General features: G+C 56.6%; 1 protein-coding gene across 1 annotated transcript in view; it reads left to right on the forward strand.

Annotated features, from left to right (window-relative positions):
* The window catches only part of RABEP1 (rabaptin, RAB GTPase binding effector protein 1), a 180,801-nt gene that overhangs the window by 10,024 nt on the left and 150,578 nt on the right, over positions 1 to 20,199 (forward strand). Inside the window, exon 3 of the mRNA XM_059378597.1 lies at positions 2,899 to 2,990. Within this exon, the coding sequence (XP_059234580.1) occupies positions 2,899 to 2,990 (92 nt within the window). The remainder of the gene's footprint in view (positions 1 to 2,898; positions 2,991 to 20,199) is intronic.

Below are 20,199 nucleotides of genomic sequence, written 5' to 3' on the forward strand. Positions count from 1 at the left end.
TAAGCGGCTGAGTGGGTTCCATGTTCGGACCATAAAATTCACCTGGTTTCCGTGTTTGTCGAAGGACTTTAAATTCACAGAGTTGTACAGCCGTTGGCCTATAGGGTGGCTGTGGGTCCTCCTGCCGGATGTCGAAGACCAGGAGGGTGGGAGGAATGTCAGGTGACTTGTCCGTGCTCCCGAGCCCCGGGCTGTGCCGCAGACGGGCGGACTCGACAGCCGTATGTGCAGGCTGTGCACATCGATGTTTGTACGACGTGGTTTGAATATCGGAGATTTAATTCAACATCCTTGGAAACGTAACTGCTCACAGGCAAAACCCATTTAGTGGGTTTACGCTGTGCTCTCCCAGGTTCAGACCCTTCCCTTGAGAAAAGGGCCGCTCGAGGCAACAGCAGGCTGCACGGCCCCCATCTTCTGTCCCACCTCTGGTCTGGCGGTCGGGCCCAAGTGGGAGGGAGTTTCCGAACTCCCTCGTCCCTATGGAGATGACAAGCGCAGTGCGCTCTCTTACTTGCTGGTCAAGTTAAAGCTGAGAATGCTACCGGACTGTGTCTCTGTCACGTGAAACCGGGAGGTTCCTGTCCCTCCTACTCCTGGTCCTGTGTTTGTGGGGGTTTTCCCCCCAAAGATTTTATTTATTTATTTGACAGAGAGATCACAAGTAGGCAGAGAGAGAGGAGGAAGCAGGCTCCCCGCTGAGCAGAGAGCCTGATGGGGGCTTGATCCCAGGACCCTGGGATCATGACCTGAGCCGAAGGCAGAGGCTTTAACCCACTGAGCCACCCAGGAGCTCCCTGTGTTCTCGTGTTTGATGTCCACACTCATCACTGGCCAGCCTTGGCCGAGAACTTGACCCCGATTTAACCTCACTCCCCGAGAGTCCACTCCCACTGACGTGTCCACGGGCAGGTGGAGAAGGGCACTCACATTGTACATCCTCAAATGCCCCTTGTTGACCAAACCACCGCTGGTTTTTCCCTCTCTCCCCAAACCGCCCACCCCCACCCCGGGGCTTAGCACCTCACAACACCCAGCTCCTCCCTGCGGCCCCGCCCCAGCTGTGCCCCAGCTCAGAAAAGGAAAAGGCCTTCGATAGCAGTCCGCTTCCTGGAGCGTGAGAGGGCAGCATGGTTTCCCTCTTTCTCGTTACCATGGAGCATGCGGGTAAAGTGGGGGAGGTCTCCCCTATCCCAAGGAGAGTCCTTGTTTCCCAGGAGGAATTCTGGTGAACGAGTCTCTCCACCTCGACCGCACACTGTGCAGCCGGTACCCTCGCTCCCTGTCTATATCTGCCTTGCCCCCTATCTCAGGGAGCCCCAGACCTTCCTCTTCTGTTGGCCTCCCCTCTTCTCTGTGGACCTGGGAGTCGAAATCTGCCCGATATTATGGGTGATAGTCATACGCTCATGCAAGTAGGATTTCATCGAGGAAAAGAAACACGAATTTTCTTAGTTTTAGAGCTACCGGGCCTCGTAATCTCAGAGACCTCCCTAAATGCCCAGAAATAACCCTTGAGGATTTTTGCAGCCCAGCCGGTGTACATTCTCACCCTTCCCGTTTCCCTGGTGGTAAATAAAGTGTGTCCTTACAGGTTCACTCACTTGACGCCTTCCTAATGTTTATTATCCCAGAGTACGTTGATGTCAACGTGTGACCTCCTAGGCCAGTGTCACCCCCGTCCCGTGCGGGGTGCTCTCTCCCTCGGGCCACAGCCACCTGCTCTGTGCCCCTCCTTCAGCAGAAACTGGACCCTGTCCTCCACTCTCTGCTTGGCTTTGTGAGGTCTTTATTGTTCACAGTGGGCCGTGTTACTGGTTTCATGCATCAATCCTAAGTGATTGGTATATGCAGTCCATGTTTTTCCTGGCTAACGAGGTAAGGTTCTGGATCATCTGGACGGTCCAGCTTTTTTTTTTTTTTTTTTAAGATTTTATTTATTTATTTGACAGACAGAGATCACAAGTAGGCAGAGAGGCAGGCAGAGAGAGAGGAGGAAGCAGGCTCCCCACTGAGCAGAGAGCCCGATGCGGGGCTCGATCCCAGGACCCTGAGATCATGACCTGAGCCGAAGGCAGAGGCTTAACCCACTGAGCCACCCAGGCGCCCTGGTCCAGCTTTTTTTGAAGATCACCTTCCCGCTGAGATTTCAGGGCTGGCGTTCATAGTTGTTACCACTGTCTAAGATTCACGGCATGTCCTCTGAGGTGACTGCCGATCCGAGGCAGGTCCCTATGCTTGTGAGGTCAGGAATCTTTGAGACTCTGGAAGGCTCTGCCTAGAGAAATGTGCGCAGGACCTCAGGGGACTCACAGGCCACCTGAAGCCCATGCTTGGACCCTGGCTGTAGTCCTTTACCTCGCTCCGGAAAGCCAACTTTGACCTTCGAAAAACATTAACCCAGAAGGCTTCAGTCGCTCCCTCATCGTGGGTCTCAGCTTTGGGGATGAAACTCTGTGCAAACAACCTGCCTTGGGGCACCCCTGAGATGGAGGGAGCCAGAGCCTCTGGTGCTGACCCCAGGGAGGAGCTCCAGGAGAGCGGGGGTGGGGGATGCACAGTCACCCAGCACTTGCTAGCGTCGTGAATGCGTTAGCACCTGTGTGCTGACCCTGGCCCCCCCAACCCGGGACAGATGGGGCTGGCCTGAGTACTGGGAGACTGGTGGGGACTGGAGGTCTGAGCATTAGGAGGCTGGTGGGGACTGGAACAGTCCAGTGGCGGGCAGTGCCCCCAGAGATGCCTGGAGCTCCAAGAAGGGAGGAGGGCTGGGGGCTGCTGGCGGGCAGGTGAAGCCTCTCCATGAAGCCTGGGCTCCTCCTGCATCCTCGTGTCCAGGCTCCCCGCAGGTGTGCAGACCAAACGCTCACTTGTCCTTGTTTGTAACACGCTTTGCAGGCAGTGTGGACCAGATTCACCCCTGGCACCCGCCCCATCTCCAAAAAGCCACCTTCTGCACCCGGCTGCCACCTTGCCTCTGGGACCACGAGGTAGGATCCCCACACAGTGAGGCCCCGGCCCGAAGGGCTCTTGGACCTCCGGGGGCGCCCTGTCCCTGGGGAGCAGTGGGGTCGGGGTACCGGGCACTCAGCTGATTCACATCTGGAGACTCAGGTGTCCGTTGTTCGCATCCCGGGGTGGGTGTCATTCGCAGGTTCTCCGGCGCTCCCACTGCCATCCAGGCCCCTTTGAATAGTTACATTTAACAGCCATTAGATTTCGTCTTGGTTGCAGTGGGAACGGCTATACTGAGGTGGGAAGGCAGGGCTGCCTTAGGCGGAAGGTGCTGTCGTCCTAGGCTGCGGGGCAGGAAGGCCGGTGTGGACGTGTGAGGGCCCATGTGGGGAGTGACTGTTAGAGGCCTTTTGTGCAGAAGGTTGGTTGTGTACCAGACGGGTCGAGTCTGGGCTGGCTCCTGGGTTGGTGACCCCAGTGATCACCAGGAAGGGAGCAGGGCGCGTCTACACCCTTGGTCTGCTGGTTTTGTGGGGCAATCTTTCAACTGGACTGCAGGGGGCACTGGGGTAGGCCCATGACCACGTTCTGGTCCAGTCCCCACGTCGGGGAGCCCCTGGGCCGCAGTGCGTGTGAGGAAGACCTTGGAGGTCTTGAGTGGCGCCTGGAGATGCGGCGCATGGGAGACGGTCACGCCGGGAGGCCCCTTGAATACCAATGAGGAGGACCTTCTGGTCTTGGCTCCTTTAGCGTCACGGAATGGGCACCATGCGCAGCCATCTGTGGCTGGACGGACGGCAGGCTGCACGCGTTCCGAGCCAAAGCCCGTTCTCCCTCCTCCTCCCTGGGGTCAGTAAATGGCACACACCCCTGTGGCGGCTGCTGGGTCTTGTTCCTCGAGGACAGGCTAGAGAGGGGAGTGTGCCGCGTCTGCCCAGGGGGGCCAGCCCAACGTGAAGACACGCGTGGCTCCCACGAACTAGAGGCCACAGGGGCGAACCGGACGCGTCCACTGCCAGGGGCCGACGGGAGCGTCGTGATGGCTTGGCCGCCCTTCCTCTTCTCAGGCAGATCCTTTATCCCCAGGCCATGCTGTTGGCATTGGTGTGAGAGTGCTGTGTCGCCCATGGCAACCTGGCAACCCGTTATGTGGGGTTGGGGGGACAGGGAGGTGGTTGCCCGTGCGAACCGCAGGCTTTCTGGGGCCTCAGGGTCTGGTCCACGACACCGTTTTCCTGAGTTCGAGCGGCCCCAGGTGCCCGAGCAGCTCAGATCTCACTGTGCCGGTCTGAGTCTCTTCCGTCACAGCCGCCGCTGCTCTCCTTCCTTCCTGGTTTTGCACGTTCCTCCCGTCTTGGACACACCGTTGCTGCACGCAAGCCGGCCCCGACTTGTCTGCTGGGACTCCTGCCCTCCTGGGTGCGGCTTCCTCGTGGCACGGGCTTGTGCTCTCACGTGTGTTCCTCTGCCCAGGATAGCCCGCAGCATGGCTCTGAGATGGCTTGTTCTTGACTAGAACAGATGGCGAGACACACCGTGTCCGTCCTCTGGATGCGGCGTGGACCCCCAGCCCTGCCCCTTCCCTCTCGCTCTCGCCAGGTTGGCTGGGCGCCTGTGAATGCGTGTCCTTTTCCCCTTTACCCCGTCTCCTCCTCTGACAACCCCCAGTTCGGGGCACCTTCTCACCAGCAGCAGGGCGCGAGGACAGTGCTGACGGCACCTTCGCCTCTGCACCGATCGTTATGGGCACCTCATGCCCTCTGCGTTAGAGCTGCTGGCAGCCCCTGGGAGCAGATGTGGGGACTGACGCCCCTTCCCACGCTATGTGTGTGTCTGGTCTCCCCAGTGGGCTTCCCGGCGGGCTGCGAAGGCGAGGTGTTTGGAGGTCTGTCTGGGACCACAGAGCCAGCCTGAGTCAGGACTTGATCCCAGGACCCTGAGATCATAACCTGAGCCACTTAACCAACTAAGCCCCTGGTACCGTTTTTTTATTTTGATTTGTCATTTTTTAAAAGATGTTATTTATTTATTTGACAGATGGATAGAGAGAAAGCACAGGTAGGCAGAGCAGCAGGCAGAGGGAGAGGGAGAAGCAGGCTCCCCATTGAGCAGGGAGCCCATGCGGGGCTCGATCCCAGAACCCTGGGATCAGGACCTAAGCCGAAGGCAGACGCTTAACTGACTGAGCCACCCCGGAGCCTCTATTTTTATTTTTTAAAGAGATTTTATTTTTAAGTCATCTCTATACACAGCATAGGGCTTGAACCCATCACCGTGAGATCAAGACTCACAACCTTTCCTGACTGAGCCAGCCAGGCACCCCTGTTTATGTCTTTCTGTGTCTCTCTCTCCATGCTCATGTTTCCTTTCCCGTCTGGGGTATGCATATGGAGCACAATAGCTGTGTTTAGTGTCCCATCTCATAGCTATCATCTGCGCCATTTTTGGATCTGTTTCTATTGGTAATTTCTCTGTCATTACAGTTCATATTTTCTTCTGTTTCATGGTCTGCTTTCAGTTTTTGACTGTGTCCCAGACATTGTAAATTTGATATTGTTGGTGGTGTGTTTTTTTTTCTTTAGATTTTATTTATTTATTTGAGAGAGAGTAAGAGAGAGAACGCATAGTGTGGGGGGACGGGGGAGAGGCAGGAGAAGCAGGCTGCTGCTGAGTAAGGAGGCCGACATGGGACTCGATCCCAGGACTCTGGGATCATGACCTGAGCCGAAGGCAGATGCTTAACCCACTGAGCCATTCGGGTGCCCCCCCGACCTTTTTCTCAATTTCTTTCCATATTTTGAGCTTTGGACTGGGATGCAGGTAAGTTACTTGGCAAGAGTTTGCTTCTCTTGAGGCTCGACTTCCTGCATGGCTGGGTGGGACTGAGCAGCCTTGGGGCCCAGGGCTAATAATACGCTGATGCCTGCCATCAGACCCTTGCATGGCCCTGTGGGGTGTGTGCCCACGGCAAGGGTTCTCTTCTCCAGCCGTTCTCAGACATGTGTGAGCCCCAGGAAGGCTGCCCGTGCCTCCCACGGGTTCTGTCCTTGGGTCCAGACGGGGGACATGGCTCCAGCACCTGAGTTCGAGGTCTGGGGGCAGCTGGCTCTCCCCTCTGCGACTCTCAGCTCCGTCCCTTCAGCTGGGCCTACTGGAACTTACCTCCCTTGTCCCCTTCTCTTGGGGCTCCCTGTCCGGCACCTCTTGTAGTCCATTGTCCTGGCTGGCTTCTTAGTTGGGTAAGGGGGGCTGTGGATGATAAATCCAGTCCTTGTAACTCCTTCACGGCCAGACGCAGACGTCCTGTCTGTGTACGGAGATGTTCATGTCTGCTCTGTAAGACTCTTCTTTTTGCTGGTTTTGTGGGTAACATAAGTGTTTTCAGGTTTGAAAGAAAAGCCATCACTTCTCATGTTCTGTTCTGCAGTCCAGGGACAGAGCAAATATAATTCCGTGTGGCTACCTGGGGCAGCAGGGGCAGGCAGGTCTCTGGGACCAAGAACCCACCTATCTGCAGCCAGAACGAGGAGGCTGGTTCTCCCTGCCCCACACTTCAAGTCAGAAATGTGAAAAGCCGCCTTCCTCCTCCTCCTTGTGGCTCTGTTGAGCCGACCGGGAGCCGTGTGAACGCCTTGGATGTCATACTTAGGTTCAGATCTTGTCCCGGCCACTGACGCATCCGTGATCTTGTGCAAAATACTGAACCTCTTAGTGTTTTTCTTCATCCGCAGTGTAGAACTGTAAACCCTATTTCTTTTTTTTCTTTCAAGATTTATTTATTTTAGAGCACACATGAGGTGGGAGGGGCAGAGGGGGAGAGAGAACCTCTAGCAGTCTCCACACTGGGCACGGAGCCCGACACGGGGCTCGATCCTATGACCCTGAGATTGTGACCTGAACCTAAATCAAAAGTTGGACTCTACTGGACCGAACCACCCAGGTGCCCCTATAAGACCTATTTCTTAAGGTTAGAAGTGACTGTGGAAGACAGCTTCATTAACTTGGAGGTGCCCAGGGGAAGAGAACAAGGCTCCCGGACTGACGGGGTCCCTCTGCTCCAAGCCAGCCCCCTGCCAAACCCTGCCTGTGAACAGACCCCGTCCACACAGAAACAGGGACAGATGCCGATCATACAAGGACTGTCCCGCTGACCCCCAGGATCTCTCGAGTGTAAGGAACAGTTCCTCTAACAGAATCAAATGAAGTACACAGAGCCTCCGTTCTTTTGTGCCAACATGTCAAAAGAGACGTTCTTGGGTCAATATTTTGCCTACGAAGGATGTCTCCGGTTTCAGCTCTTCTCAGAGTCCCCACGATGAGGCACCGCAGTGGAGTGGTGGCCGTTTCTGGAGTGGCCACTGAGCCCAGCGCTCTCCTCCACCCCCCTGGGCTCTGGCCCACATCCTCTGCTGCCTGGTCCCACTCCACCCTCGTCCTGGAGCCAGGGCTCCCCCGGTCAGGTGGCAGCACCCGGCTGCAGAAGCGGGGGCTGCTCCCTGGGGGCGGAGTAAGACTTCTAACTGGGCAAGTGGCCACTCCGGGAGAGGTGTCTGCAGCCTCCCTGGAAGACAGACGTGGCCGTGTAGTTAAGTGTCCATGAAGGACGGAGGGGGGGGAGTGCCTTCCCTGACCCTTGCCAAGAAGGAACATGTCTGTCCCTCGGACTACAGCTCTGCTTTCCGTGAGCCATAGCAGACAGGGGCTGGGGGGGTGGGTCGAGCTTCAACGTGCAGAGTAACGGTGTAGCCTGCGGGATGCGGGAGCAAGGGGGAGCACCTGGGTTCCTGGGGTGTTGGTGGGACGAGACTGAGCTGCCCCTTGGCCCAGGCCTTGGCAGGTCTCTCCTGTAAGGGCCGGAGAGTGAGTAGTTAGCTTTGTGGGCCTCCTACGTGCCTGTCACCTGCTCTTCCTGCCTTTCGGAGCACTTAGACGCTGGAAAACCTTTCTTAGCTCGTGGGCTCCAAAAAACAGGCCACAAGCTAGCTAGATGTGCATCAAGCCTGCAGGCCATCGTGTGCTGACCACCTGTGTACTGCCAGACACTTCCAGTCGGCCCAGAGCTGTGACCTCCCATTTCCCAGCTGGGCCGATCCGCCCTTCTGTGGGCAGCCTGCTGGTTCCCTGCTCTCGGGAGGCCACCGTGCTGATGGACACCTGATTACCCCGGACACCTGGGTTCACGTGGTCCTCTTGCATCCCTCAGTCCTCCCGCCTCAGGCTCCCAAAGTGCGAGAGCCTCTGTGCCTGCCCGGCTAGCTGTGGACCTTTGTGTGAGCAGGGATAACCCGGTATCCTAGCGGGAGGGGAGGCTTCTCGGAAGAGGGGACATTGGAGCAGAGATCTCAAGCAAGCGTGACACATGTTCCAATCGGTGGAGAGCATGTCACCTCTGAGTCAGAAGACAGACTTTATGCCCAAGCTCTGCCCCCGGTTACACTTGGGTTTCCAGCAATGCTCCGATGTCTTCCTGCCTCCAGATGCTTTCCAACAATAAACAGCTCCATGGTGCAGTAAGAATTGCCTCCCTTAGGTTCTGTCCCCTCTGAGTCTTGTCTGCAGGCTCTTGCCAGCCCCCTGGCTTCTCCCTGGGGTGCAGCCTCTGGTGTTTAAGGAAGACCATGCACCCCCTGAAGGCCTTCCCACAGGCGCCACATTCAAACGGTCTCTCTCCAGTGTGGATCCTCTGGGGAGTGAGAATGTGGGAGTTCTGACCGAAGGCTTTCCCACACTTGGGGCAGTCATAGGGTTTCCCTCCCATGTGCACACGGTGGTATTTATGAGGTCAGAGCTGCCTCTGAAGGACTTCCCACATTTAGCACAGGGGTAAGGCTTCTTCCCACTGTGGGCGCTATGGTGCCTCGTGAGGTCCGAGCTCTGCTGGAAGGATTTCCCACACTCTGCACATGCATGGGGCTTTTCTCCATCGCGAGCCACTGGAGGTTGCATGAGGTCCGAGCTGCCCTGGATGGTTCTAGCACGCTGACCACACACGCCAGTGTGCTCTCACCTCCCCACGAGTTCCCTGCTTGTCCCCAGGCACCTGGTCCTGGCTCGGCATCCTCCCACGTCCCTGGGGTTTCTTTGCATCATGAAGCCTCTAGAGTTTGAGGAAGGCCATGCTCCAGATGAAGGGCTTCCCACAGGTCCCACACTTGTAGGGCTTCTCCCTGGTGTGAACTCTGCGGTGCTGGACGAGGAGTGAGCACTGCCAGAAGGCTTTCCCGCACTCGCCGCATGGATAAGACTTCCCAGTGTGGACTTTCTGATGCATGAGCAGGTGTGACCTCTGGCAGAAGGGCTTCCTGCAGGCCCAGTACTCGTAGGGCTTCTCCCCAGTGTGAACTATCCAGTGCTGGATCAGGTCCAAGCTTCCCCGGAAGGTTTTCCCACACTCCATACACTCATAGGGCTTCCTCTCCTTCTCGGTTCTCTGCTGTCTGAACTGGCCCATGGCGGAGGGGCAGGCCGGCCAGCACTCCGTGACCCGGCCTGTGTGCAGCCGTGCACCTGCTGAAGGCCTTCCCACACCCGTCACATGCAAAGGGCCTCTCCCCACTGTGCAGCGTCTGGTGCTTGGTGAGGCATGCTTGCTGCCTGAAGGCTTTGGCACACTTGGGGCACTGGAAGGGCCTCTCCCTGGTGCGGATCCTCTGATGTGTGGCCAGGTGTGAGCTCTGGCTGAAGGTCTGGCCACATGCGTGGCGCTCATATGACTTCTCTCCAGTGTGTACTCTATGGTGGATGACCAGGTCCAAGCTCTGGCTGAAGGCCTTGCCGCATCCATGGCACAGGTGCGGCTTCCTGCTGCTGTAGGTGTGGGGCCAGGCTGGAGCTCCTGCGGAAGGCCTTGCCACGCGCCTGACATGCAAAGGGGTTCTCGCTGCTGCGGATCTGCCGGTGCCTGGCCAGGTTGGAGCTCTGGTATAAAGTCCTTCCCACATTCGCACACAAGTAAGGTTTCTTCCCTGTGTGAATTCTCTCGTGGATGATCAGGTTCGAGCTCCAGTTGAACGTTTCCCCACATTCCTTGCATTGATAGGTTTTCTTCATATTCCCCGTTTTCTGGTGCTGGGTCACTTCTGACTTCTGGAAGTTCCTGCCCCAGATCTCACGTCTGCAGGATCTTTCTCCTTCAAAAAGTGTTCTTTCTCTCCCATTACATCCACGGCCTCTCCCTCCTGCCATGGCTTTCTTGGGGATGAGATCTGGTTCTCTGCTAGCTCTCCCTTGGGCAGGGGGGAGCACCCCCGCATCCTCTGAGGGGCTCACCCGATGCCTCAGTGACCCGGCCGCAAGGTCACCTGTTTCAGCCAACCCATGCTCTTGACGCATCGGTCTCTGGTGTCCTCTGGATACAACCTTTGCTGCATCTTTTTCTCCAGGAAGGTCCAACTTCAACTTCTGGCCCTTTATGCTGTTCTTGGTCTCTGGATCTGAAATGATAAGTAGACCATGCTGGTGTTCCTAAATACCAACATCTCCATCTCCTTTTGGAGACCGTGGTCACCTCTGGAACATCCGTGCCTGTGCTCACTCTAATAAATATATGCAACTTTTAAAAGTAATTAACTTTTTAAAGTTTTTTAAAAAATTTATTTGACAGAGACAAAGAGAGGGAACATAAGCAGGGGGGCGGGAGAGGGAGAAGCAGGCTTCCCACGCAGGGAGCCTGACGTGGTGCTCAATTCCTGGACCCTGGAATCATGACTTGAGCTGAAGACAGATGCTTAACAAGTGAGCCACCCAGATGCCACTCTAAAGATACACAGTTTTTAAAAGAAAAAAAAAATAATGATGCCACACTCCAGCACTGGGAGGAGAACTCCCTTCCTTCTCCTGTGGTCTTGCACTGTCCCTCCAGCACTGTCCACAGACAAAGTCTAAACCTCGTGCCCGCTGGCCAGGGAGAAAGTTACAGACCCAGTAACACAAGGGTGGAGGAGGAGGTGGGAGCCCAGTCCTTCCAGAACACCAGGGCAAACCTGGAACTGTGCCCCCCCCCCCACCCAGATGAGGCTGGACACCCTTTGGCCCAGACCACAAGCACCCTCTGCTGCCAGGTGTCAAAGCCACTGGGAATCCTGGATGCTTGGATGACGCTGGTCCCTTTATGGACACTCCTTGTCTGTATGTTTCAGTGCTCTCCTGGTGGGACCAGCTGGTCTCCTCTGGTGTCTCCTCCCCACAGACCTTCCACTGGGCACGGGCCTGCAGCCCAGCATCCCCCTGTGACTCACTCATGGCCGCATCCTGCAGCATCCTGAATTCCTGAAACAGAAGGTCCTGGTCAGGGACCACCCAGGACAGCAGCAGACACCTGTGCCTTCCCTTCTTTCCTTGGAGCTCTGCTAGGTCACACATGACTCTGGCTCTCCATGGCCAATCCTGTCCCCACTTTAGAAAGGTGTGAGACCACATTGAAACCCCCACATTACCCTGTCTTGTTGGCAACTCCTCACCTTTGCTGGATTTCTGTGTGTCTCTCCCCAGGGCTGATCTGCCCCCTGAGCTTTGCTGTGGGCCTCTCACTGCACTAGGTGGGAAGTAATGAGGAGAAGGCAGGACGATACTGAGGACAGTCCCTCTCCTTGAGGAGCCCTTGCTGGGCTAGGGGCTCAGGAAAGTCGTGCACGGGGTGCCATGGGAACTCACAGGAAGGGTACATCCTTGAAGGGGAGAGGCAAGGAAACTTCTGGAAGGACGAAGCTTCTAAGCCGAGGCCTCAGAGACCATGTGAGACAACCAGACTTTCCATGAGGCTGCAGCATGTGCACAGGTGGGATGTGAGAGGAGCCATGGGCGTCCCACAGGCCCCATGCGACCGAACCCGGGGTGTGCAACAGCAGAAGTCAAAGCTGGGAAGGGCTGGTCAACTCAAGGAGGACCAAGAAGTTTGGGCTTTCTCCTGAGGGCCACAGGGAGCCCCCGAAGGGAATAACGCGGGAGAATAGTGTCAGCAGATTTACGGTTTTAGGAGCCTGTTCTGATCGTTTTCAGGAGGACGGATGCTGGTCAAGGCTGCAAGTGGGGTATCAGGCGCCCCAAGGAGCTCCAGGCAGAGGGCACGGTGGGGACCGAATTCATATGTAGAGAAGACAGACCTGGCGCTGTCCTAGAGGGGCTGGGGGCCAGGGCGCTCATTGCGGATGGCGTCCACTTTCCCAAACTGGGCCGCCGGCTGAGCTGAGTAGCTGGAGGCAAAGACGGGGTGAATGGGAGGCAGAGAAGGAAAATCCCAGATGTGCCTGCGATACCCATGAGGCATCCAGGAGGAGAGTCTGCAGAGCCGACGGGTCAGCAGGTCAGGAGCCCAGAGGAACGTCTAGAACGCAGACAGATTGCAGAATCGTCAGCACGCAAGCAGCGTCTAGATCAGAGATGAGTGGCTAGCCGGGGTTGGGCTTCCTGAGCAGAGGCGGGGCGTGGGAGCGAGTGTCCCCGCCTCCCTCAGGCGCGCTCCCGCGGATGTCCAGCAGAGGGAAGAGCACTGGTCCCACAGTGTCATCGAGCCGAGGGAGCCCCCGCAGGTGAAGAGACCCCACGGGGCTGGCGGGCTCCGTTTTCAGCATTGGATCCGGGCCTTGAATGCAGCGCGCGCCCAATAAAGAAGCTGCAGAATATGGGAGCAGGTTACCCCTTGGCCCAGTAATTCCTGAAATTCTTTTCTCCCTCGGCTTCTGCAGTGGGTGATTATTTCAACCGCTTTTGTACTGTCTTTACCCATTTCTCCGTGTAGTACATGTGATACGGAGGCTCAGTCCCGAGTCCCTTCTGTGACATCTCAGTGATCACATCGCCTGTTGCTCCTGTGACCCCCTCCCTCTGAGATGAATCGTGATCTGGAACTCCTGTTCCTCGTCTACATGTACGTCTATACCCGCTGTGCATCTCTCGCCCCATCTTACTGGATTGTGAAGCAAATGGGTAAAGATGAACTCGTCATTTTACACTTGTTCCCCTTTCTTACTATCCATTTCTGCCAAATGACCCGTTTTCATGGAACAAGTACTTACCGTGATCCTATGGAGTCCAGGCACTGTTGTAGGCCCTGGGATGCCGTGGTGAATAAGACAAAGTCCCTGCCCTCATGGAGGCTAGTGTTCTGGGGACTTCTAGGCCAGAGACGCAGTCGTTTATGCCACCTAAAATGCGGTCCACACACCAGCATCGTCAGCCTCTCCCAGAGGCTTGGTAAGAACGGCAGTTCTCCAGCAGTGTCCCACACCCACTGAGAGTGGGCGGGAGGGGGCCTGGGCATCGGGACCTGCCAAGCCCTCCTGGTGACGCAGCTGGTCTGTGGTTTCATCTTGGAGTCCCCTCTTTCCACACCTGCAAACTCTGGAAACCCCTCCTTTGGCCCTTTCCAACCCCATCAGAGTCCAGAACCTTCTCCCCTCGAGTTTGGATTGCTTGGGAGATCCCTGACGAATCTTGTTTCCTGGCTCCAGCTGGTAAAGCTAATGCCGTTGGACGAAGTACTTTTCTCAAGTCCTGCTTTCCCTGATGACAGTGATCGAAAACTGAATTTTTAAATCATCTATTAAGGGAAATAATGGCTCCTCCTGACTTCCGAGCTACATCATTCCCCAGGGCTGTTTTCTAGAAGTACCACCGATTGGCTGGTTTGAGCAGAAATTTGTTCTCTCACAGTTGGGAGGCCAGAAATCTGAAGGAAGGCGCGGGCAGGTGGCTTCCATCCGTGGGCTCAGGGATCGCCTGCACCCCACCCCCTCACCCCCAGCATCCAGTGACAGGACGCAGTCCTTGTGTCCCTTCTCTGCACAGATTCTCCCTGATTTGGCCTCCTCATGTGGGCCTGTTCTTATAGGGACACATTCATGCTGATTCTGCGGCCGGGGGCGGGGAGCTGTTTTATTCCAGTAGACCTCACCTTAACTGATTACACCTGTGACGGTTCTATTTCCAGGAAGGTCCCCTTCTGAGCTACTGGGGGGAGGACTTCAATATAGGAAGGGACACGATTGGGGTGTGTTTGTGGGGGGGAGACAGCCCTCCTCTACGATTCACCTAAGAGCAAACCTGTGCTCCAGTGTCTCCCCAAACTTTCCCACACACTGTGCTTCTTCCCGCGTTGTCCCTTTGCCCCTTGCGATGCCCTCTTCTACAGTGGGAATCCAGAACCCACACAGCCACAGGAGGCCAGGCGCTCCATCAGACGGTGTGGAGGGCGCTGGGTGATGATACACCACAAAATGATACACTGCTTCCGTGTCAGGAGACGATGCCTGGTGGGGACTGGGGCTCTGGAAATCAGATGCTGAGTCTGAAAGTGCGGCGCCTCGTTTCTTGCTCAGTGCACCGGGTAGACATGGGGGGCCCCTGTGCACGCGTCTGAGATTTCAAGACATGAAGCCTCGATCTTGTGTGAGTAGATGGGAAAGACGTTTCCACGTTGTAAAATGTTGGTCAAATTCAACTAAAACCCAACAGCATGAGCGGGGGAAAGGCTGTCTGCAGTCCCCAGGGGCCATCATTCTCCAGCCGGCGACCTTCGCAAATCCTTCCCGCAGCTGCCGGCCCACCTGTAGCACCTTCTAACCGTTCCAGTCCTCAAGCCACATTCCCGTGCGCTATAAAGACAGCGCCTCTGCCTGCAGACGGGCCGGGGACGACCCACTCAGGCACACGGGACACAGGTTCGCGAGCTCCAGTTTAACTGGCTGCGAGACACGAGCAGCTCGGGGGTGCGGGGGCGACTCCGGGGGTCTCCCCAGAGGAACGGGCGTCTAAAGCTAGTCTTAGGATGTGCTGCGCTGGTCCGAACCCCGCCCCCTCCTGACCTTCCAGGGCAGGACCACTCCAGGTCAAATAAGGCCACGCATCCGGCCGCGCAGCTCATTCCTGTGGCATTTCCGGTCCCCCATCGGGGGGCCCCCTGTCACCCAGGAACCAGGTGTTGTGCTAAGACGCCGGGCACAGGGAAGGGAGCAGGGCAGCCTACTGCGGGGACTGGGCCTGGGAGACCGGCAGCTCGCGACCCCCGGGAGGGAACTGGAACCCACCGGGGCAGGGGGAGGCAGCGGAGGGTCGTGGACGCTCGCGCCCGGAGCCAGCAGGGGGCCCAGCCCCGCCGTCCCCGAGGCCCCGGGCTCTCCCCACTGCCGGCCTCCAGGGGTCTGTTCTGCGCCCCGCTTTGCCGGGGGAGAGTGCCCCGGCGCCGGCTCTGCGCACGCAGCGGGTCTCACGGCCAGGTCACCCCAGCCTCCCGCTCGGCCGCGGCCCCCGCTACGGCGGCCATCGTGCAGCCCCGGCTCCGCCCGCGTGAGGGGCGCTCCCAGAGCCGGCGATCCCCCCCATCCCCGCCTCCCGCTTCCGTGGCATACAACTCCAGCCCTCCCGGGGGCCTCCTCTGCGCAGACTCGGGCGGCCCCGCCTCCCGCCCGCTCGGTGGGTCTCCTTTGCGCAGACGCGGGCAACGCCCGTTCCTGGGTCTCCTCTGCGCAGGCTCCGGCGCTCGCGGTGCCCGCCTCCGCCCGCTCGGGGGTCTCCTCTGCGCAGACTCGGCGGGTCCTGGGACCGCCGGGTATCGCGCGAGTGGACGCCGGCAGGGGCCGTGGGGCGGGGCTGGTGCTCGTGTGGGTTGTGTGCGGGACCCGCTGGCGGCGTGGCTGCGGCCGGTGCGTGCAACCCACGCGGACGGTTTTACGTTGTTCCCAGTTCCCTTACTCCTTCCCCCACTCCCGCAGGCCTCTGTGGCGGTTCGCGGAGGTTCGCGGAGCCCTTCCCTTCGCGACGCCCGCCGCGGCCTGTGCAGGTGCGCGGGGACGGCTGGCGCGGAGCCCGCGTCGCTCCGGCCGCTCGGGGCCGCGCGACCCTGGCCTGCTCGTTACGCTCTCCGCGTCCCCCGCGCTGGCCGCGCACGCGGTCTTCCTCTGGGCCGGGCGCGCGGCGGGGCTGCTCCGCGGACCCTCGGCCCCGGCCCCAAGCCGTCGGCGTGAGCTGCTTCCGCAGATCCGTTCCCAGTCTCCGCGGTCCTTGACGCCGCGCGCGCCGGCCGGGGGAGGGGAGCCCCGATGCGGGCGCGACCCCGGGCCCGTGGGGCCTGCCTGCGCAGACAGCGGGCGCTTCACGGCGGAGCGCCCCAGGCGCCGCCGCCGCGAGCTTCTGATCCGTCCTCGGGTCCTAGCTGGCCTCCTCCTCCGCGGAAACACTGGGAACGCGAACATGTTCCCGCGTTTCTTACGTTGTTTTTAAGTTAACAAAATAAAGGGGTTTTGTTTGATTTGAGGGTGTTTGCTTTAAGAACGAAGATCTGCTTGAGGCCGGAAATGAAAATGGGCCGTGAAAGGAGGGGCAGGAGCCCAGTTGTTGAGACACAGCCCCATGCGCACTGGGTTTGTTCTAGGGTTTCAGGCTCTCCCCTACGCCGCTCCCCTGCATCCCTCCCCCACCTCTTTCTTCCGGGAGGAGCTCTTCTTCTGATTCTCCGGGGGCTGAACATTCGACCCCCGCCCCGCAGCTGCGCGGGTCCATCCTGTGACTTGTCGGTGCGGCAAATGTCTATGGATGCCCACGCTGCCAGGCCCTGGGATGAAAGGGCAGCCGAACCCGAGGCCCTCCCGTGGAACCGAGAGTCCCGTGGACGAGGTTCGCAGACACGTCCACGGGTACCTGTCACCGAGAGCTGTCGTGGGAGCGGTGCACAGCCCCCGAGACTTTGTAAGACAGCTTGTGACGCCGGCAGGACGGACCGGGAGGCCTCCGGAGTTGGGCTTTCTCCAAGAGCCAGACCCACGGAGGTCAACGAGGGGACGAGCCTGTCTCTAACCCCGCACCACTCGGCTCGTGGAACAGGAGAGTGTAGAGGCCGCTTTCGGGCCAACAGGCTTGAGGCATGGAACGCAGAAAGGCCCACACTGACCCCCTGGGTGGACACAGGCCCATCAGGGGACCCACCTCAAAATAGCCACAGGCCTTTACTGACCAACGGGCTGCTCACCTTCCCTCCTCTTAAAAAGCTACCCACCCCCCTTCCTTGCAGATGGACTCTTCTCTGCTGCTCTGCCCGCGCTCCCTTGCGGTGTGGTCAGTAAACGACCATCGCCCTTGTTCTCTCTTAGGTGAATTCGTCCACTGCATGCAGTACTGATTTCCACCAGATCCTCACCCCAGGTCTGGGGGCCCCCATCCGACCAAGAGACACCCCATTTAGGCCCTATATTTGGTGGCCTATCCAGGGACTTTGTGGCTCCCCTACATTTGGGGGAACCCGGCACATGGAGCCTTTGCCAGTCCAGGACTCTCCCTGTGTCCTCTGGGAATCTCTTGGGACTTAACTCTCAGGGGACCGACTCTAGTTCTCCTTGGGGAACTGATGGCCTCCAGCCTTGGTGACTCCTCCGTGAGGCTCTGAAGCCCTGGGGGGAATAAGCCGGACCACCCTTGCCCCCAAGGATGAGGGATGTCTCCTTTTCTCTTTGGAGAGTCTCTTCCCTCCCGCTCCTTGATGTTTTCTGCCCTTCAGGAGTCTAAACCTTGGACCCCTCAGAGGAGGGAAGGCCTGGGTGAGTGGCTCCCCAGTGTGGGCAGACTGGCCACGCCCAGAGCACCGGGTGGTCTGCTCCTAGAGGCTGGCACTACTGGCTCCAGCCACCATCAGGTCTTCCGGCCACAGTTCCCACGTGGCTCAGCAGTGAGTCCTCCCTCCTCTTTCCCACTCGCTGGGGCCAAAGGGGACTCCAGCTCTCCCTGCTGCTGGGGGGACACCCCTACAGGAAGCGCCAGGCCACTTGTCTCAGCCCTCTTCTTGGTGGGACCCCTGCTGTGGTGGGACACCCCAAGAGTCCGTCTCCTTGGGTAGATCTGGTCCTTTGTCAGGTCAGTGGTACACCCTGCCTGAAATCATGACCACGAGTCTGAGCTCCATTCCCTGTGGTGGTGCCCCACCGGGGATCGGCAGCCCATCTTTCCGCTAGGGGACCCTCTCTCTTCCTTCCGACTCACCCTTGGGTGGTGTCCTTCAAAGCTGGAATACATCTGGCTTCCGATGCTTGAGGAGGAAATTCTCCACTTTATGTGTTTCCTGGCCTCCTATGAACTCCCAGATCAGGAGGTACGGCCGTCCCTTGGGGCTGTCCTCGAACACTGTTCTCCAGTGGGACCTTTGGTGGAATGCCTCCCCGTGGTCAATGGTCCCATAGTTGTCTTGCTTGGTGTCCTGGCCCTAAAACAGAATGCAGGCCTAGGAGCTGTTTGGGGAATGTGTGTGGCCGTCAACCAGGCTAAATAACCACCCCAGTCCCCGACCTAAAATTTTGTTTGAATGATAAATGGGGATTGAATTTTTTGGACATAAAGGTCTTTTCCAAGTGGAATGGAGTGCTAACACATTGATTACTGACCATACGTTTGTGCTTTTGGCTTCTTAGTGCAGAGAAACAGGATGTTTGAGTATTGGAAAATATGCTTTGGGCTTAATTGATTCATAAATTTGCCAAAGAATTCTGGGGTAACAATTCACAGTTGGTTACTGAGGCTAAGGTTTCTAAGAGTTAAAATTCTGCTGCATGTAATTAAGACTGATGGGAATAAAGGAAGCAACTCTGTCTGTAGAAAAGTAGGAGATAGGGAAAAAAGATATAAGAAATGGGAATGTGGGACGCCTGGGTGGCTCAGTTGGTTAAGCAGCTGCCTTCGGCTCAGGTCATGATCCCAGCGTCCTGGGATCGAGTCCCACATCGGGCTCCTTGCTCCACGGGGAGCCTGCTTCTCCCTCTGACTCTGCCTTCCACTCTGTCTGCCTGTGCTCGCTTTTGCTCGTGCTCTATCTCTGACAAATAAATAAATAAAATCTTAAAAAAAAAAAAAAAAAAGAAATGGGAATGTATTTTTGTTGAAGGTAAAAGAAGGTAATTTTGTCCTAAAGGAGACTGGTTGTTTGGAGAGAAATGGCTTGGGACAAAATCTGAATGCAAAAGAAACTTGTAGGAGGTTTCTGATGGGAAAACTTTGGAAAGGAAAGATTTGAAGATTGAAATGAATGAATTAAAAAAATTTTTTTAAGATTATTTATTTATTTGACAGAGAAATGACTGAATATGCTTGCCAGTTGCATTACTCTTGTCACTTGCACAGTGTGTTTCATCATCAAGGAAATTCACGAGGGCTTTTTTGACAAAAAAGTTTTCGATATCTTTAAAGTCATAAAATTAGGGATGCCTGGGTAGTGCAGTTGGTTAAGCATCCGTCTCTTGGTTTCAGCTCAGGTCTTGATCTCAGGATCGTGGGATTGAGCCCCACATCAGGCTCCTCACGAAGCACAGAGTCTGCTTAAGGCTCTGTCTCCCTCTGTTCCTCGGTGGGCGCCGTCACTCTAAAATAAATAAATAATCTTAAAAAATCATAAAATTAAAATAGGTAAGAATTTCCAGAACTAACTAAAAGGTTTCATTCAAACCAAATAAATGGGACTAAATCAATTGAGGAAGGTGATTATACTTTTGTGGCTCTTGCCTGAAACATTGCTGGCTCTTTCAGATTAAGAAAACTTTCTCTTAAGATAGTTATGACTTGGGGCACCTGTCGCGGCCGGCGAGACAAATCGACCAGGAACATGAGGGTAAGAGGATAAAGAAAAGAACTCGAGAAGCAAAGAGATGGGGGCAGGAGGAGCATTGAGGAGGATGTCCAACAGTGCTAAGTTTATTCAAAGCATTAAGGCCACATATATAGTGATAATAGGAGAAGCAATACACCTGTGTCTAGTTGAACAACCATGAGTTCCCATAATAAGTTTCACATTTAACTGTGAAATATAAGCAGACCTCGTGACGCCAAACGGCTGATGCCAGTACAATTGTTCTGTATTGATACAGCAAACCTGAAAGTAATTTATGGGCTGTACTAGGGCAGCAAGGACCACCACCGAACTTATGACCCCAACCGAATTGTTCTCATTTGTTTAGCAAGCATGTGGGAAGTCACGTAGGCAAGCACACAACACATAGCACAGACCCTTTCTCAGTGCTACTCAACTTTTCCCGTCCTAAACCTTTTGTTAGATTATTTGGACTTTAAAGGAGGCACAAGTCAGGGCCTGGTTTGGTCCTCATCTCAAGCCTTATTGCGGCCTCCCACAGGCACCTGGGTAGCTCAGTGGGTTAAGCCTCTGCCTTCGGCTCAGGTCATGGTCTTGGGGTCCTGGGATTGAGCCCTGCATCGGGCTCTCTGCTCAGTGGGGAGCCTGCTTCCTCCTCTCTCTCTGCCTGCCTCTCTGCCTACTTT

This window comes from Mustela nigripes, chromosome 16, assembly GCF_022355385.1.
Source record: "Mustela nigripes isolate SB6536 chromosome 16, MUSNIG.SB6536, whole genome shotgun sequence".
NCBI lineage: Eukaryota > Metazoa > Chordata > Mammalia > Carnivora > Mustelidae > Mustela > Mustela nigripes.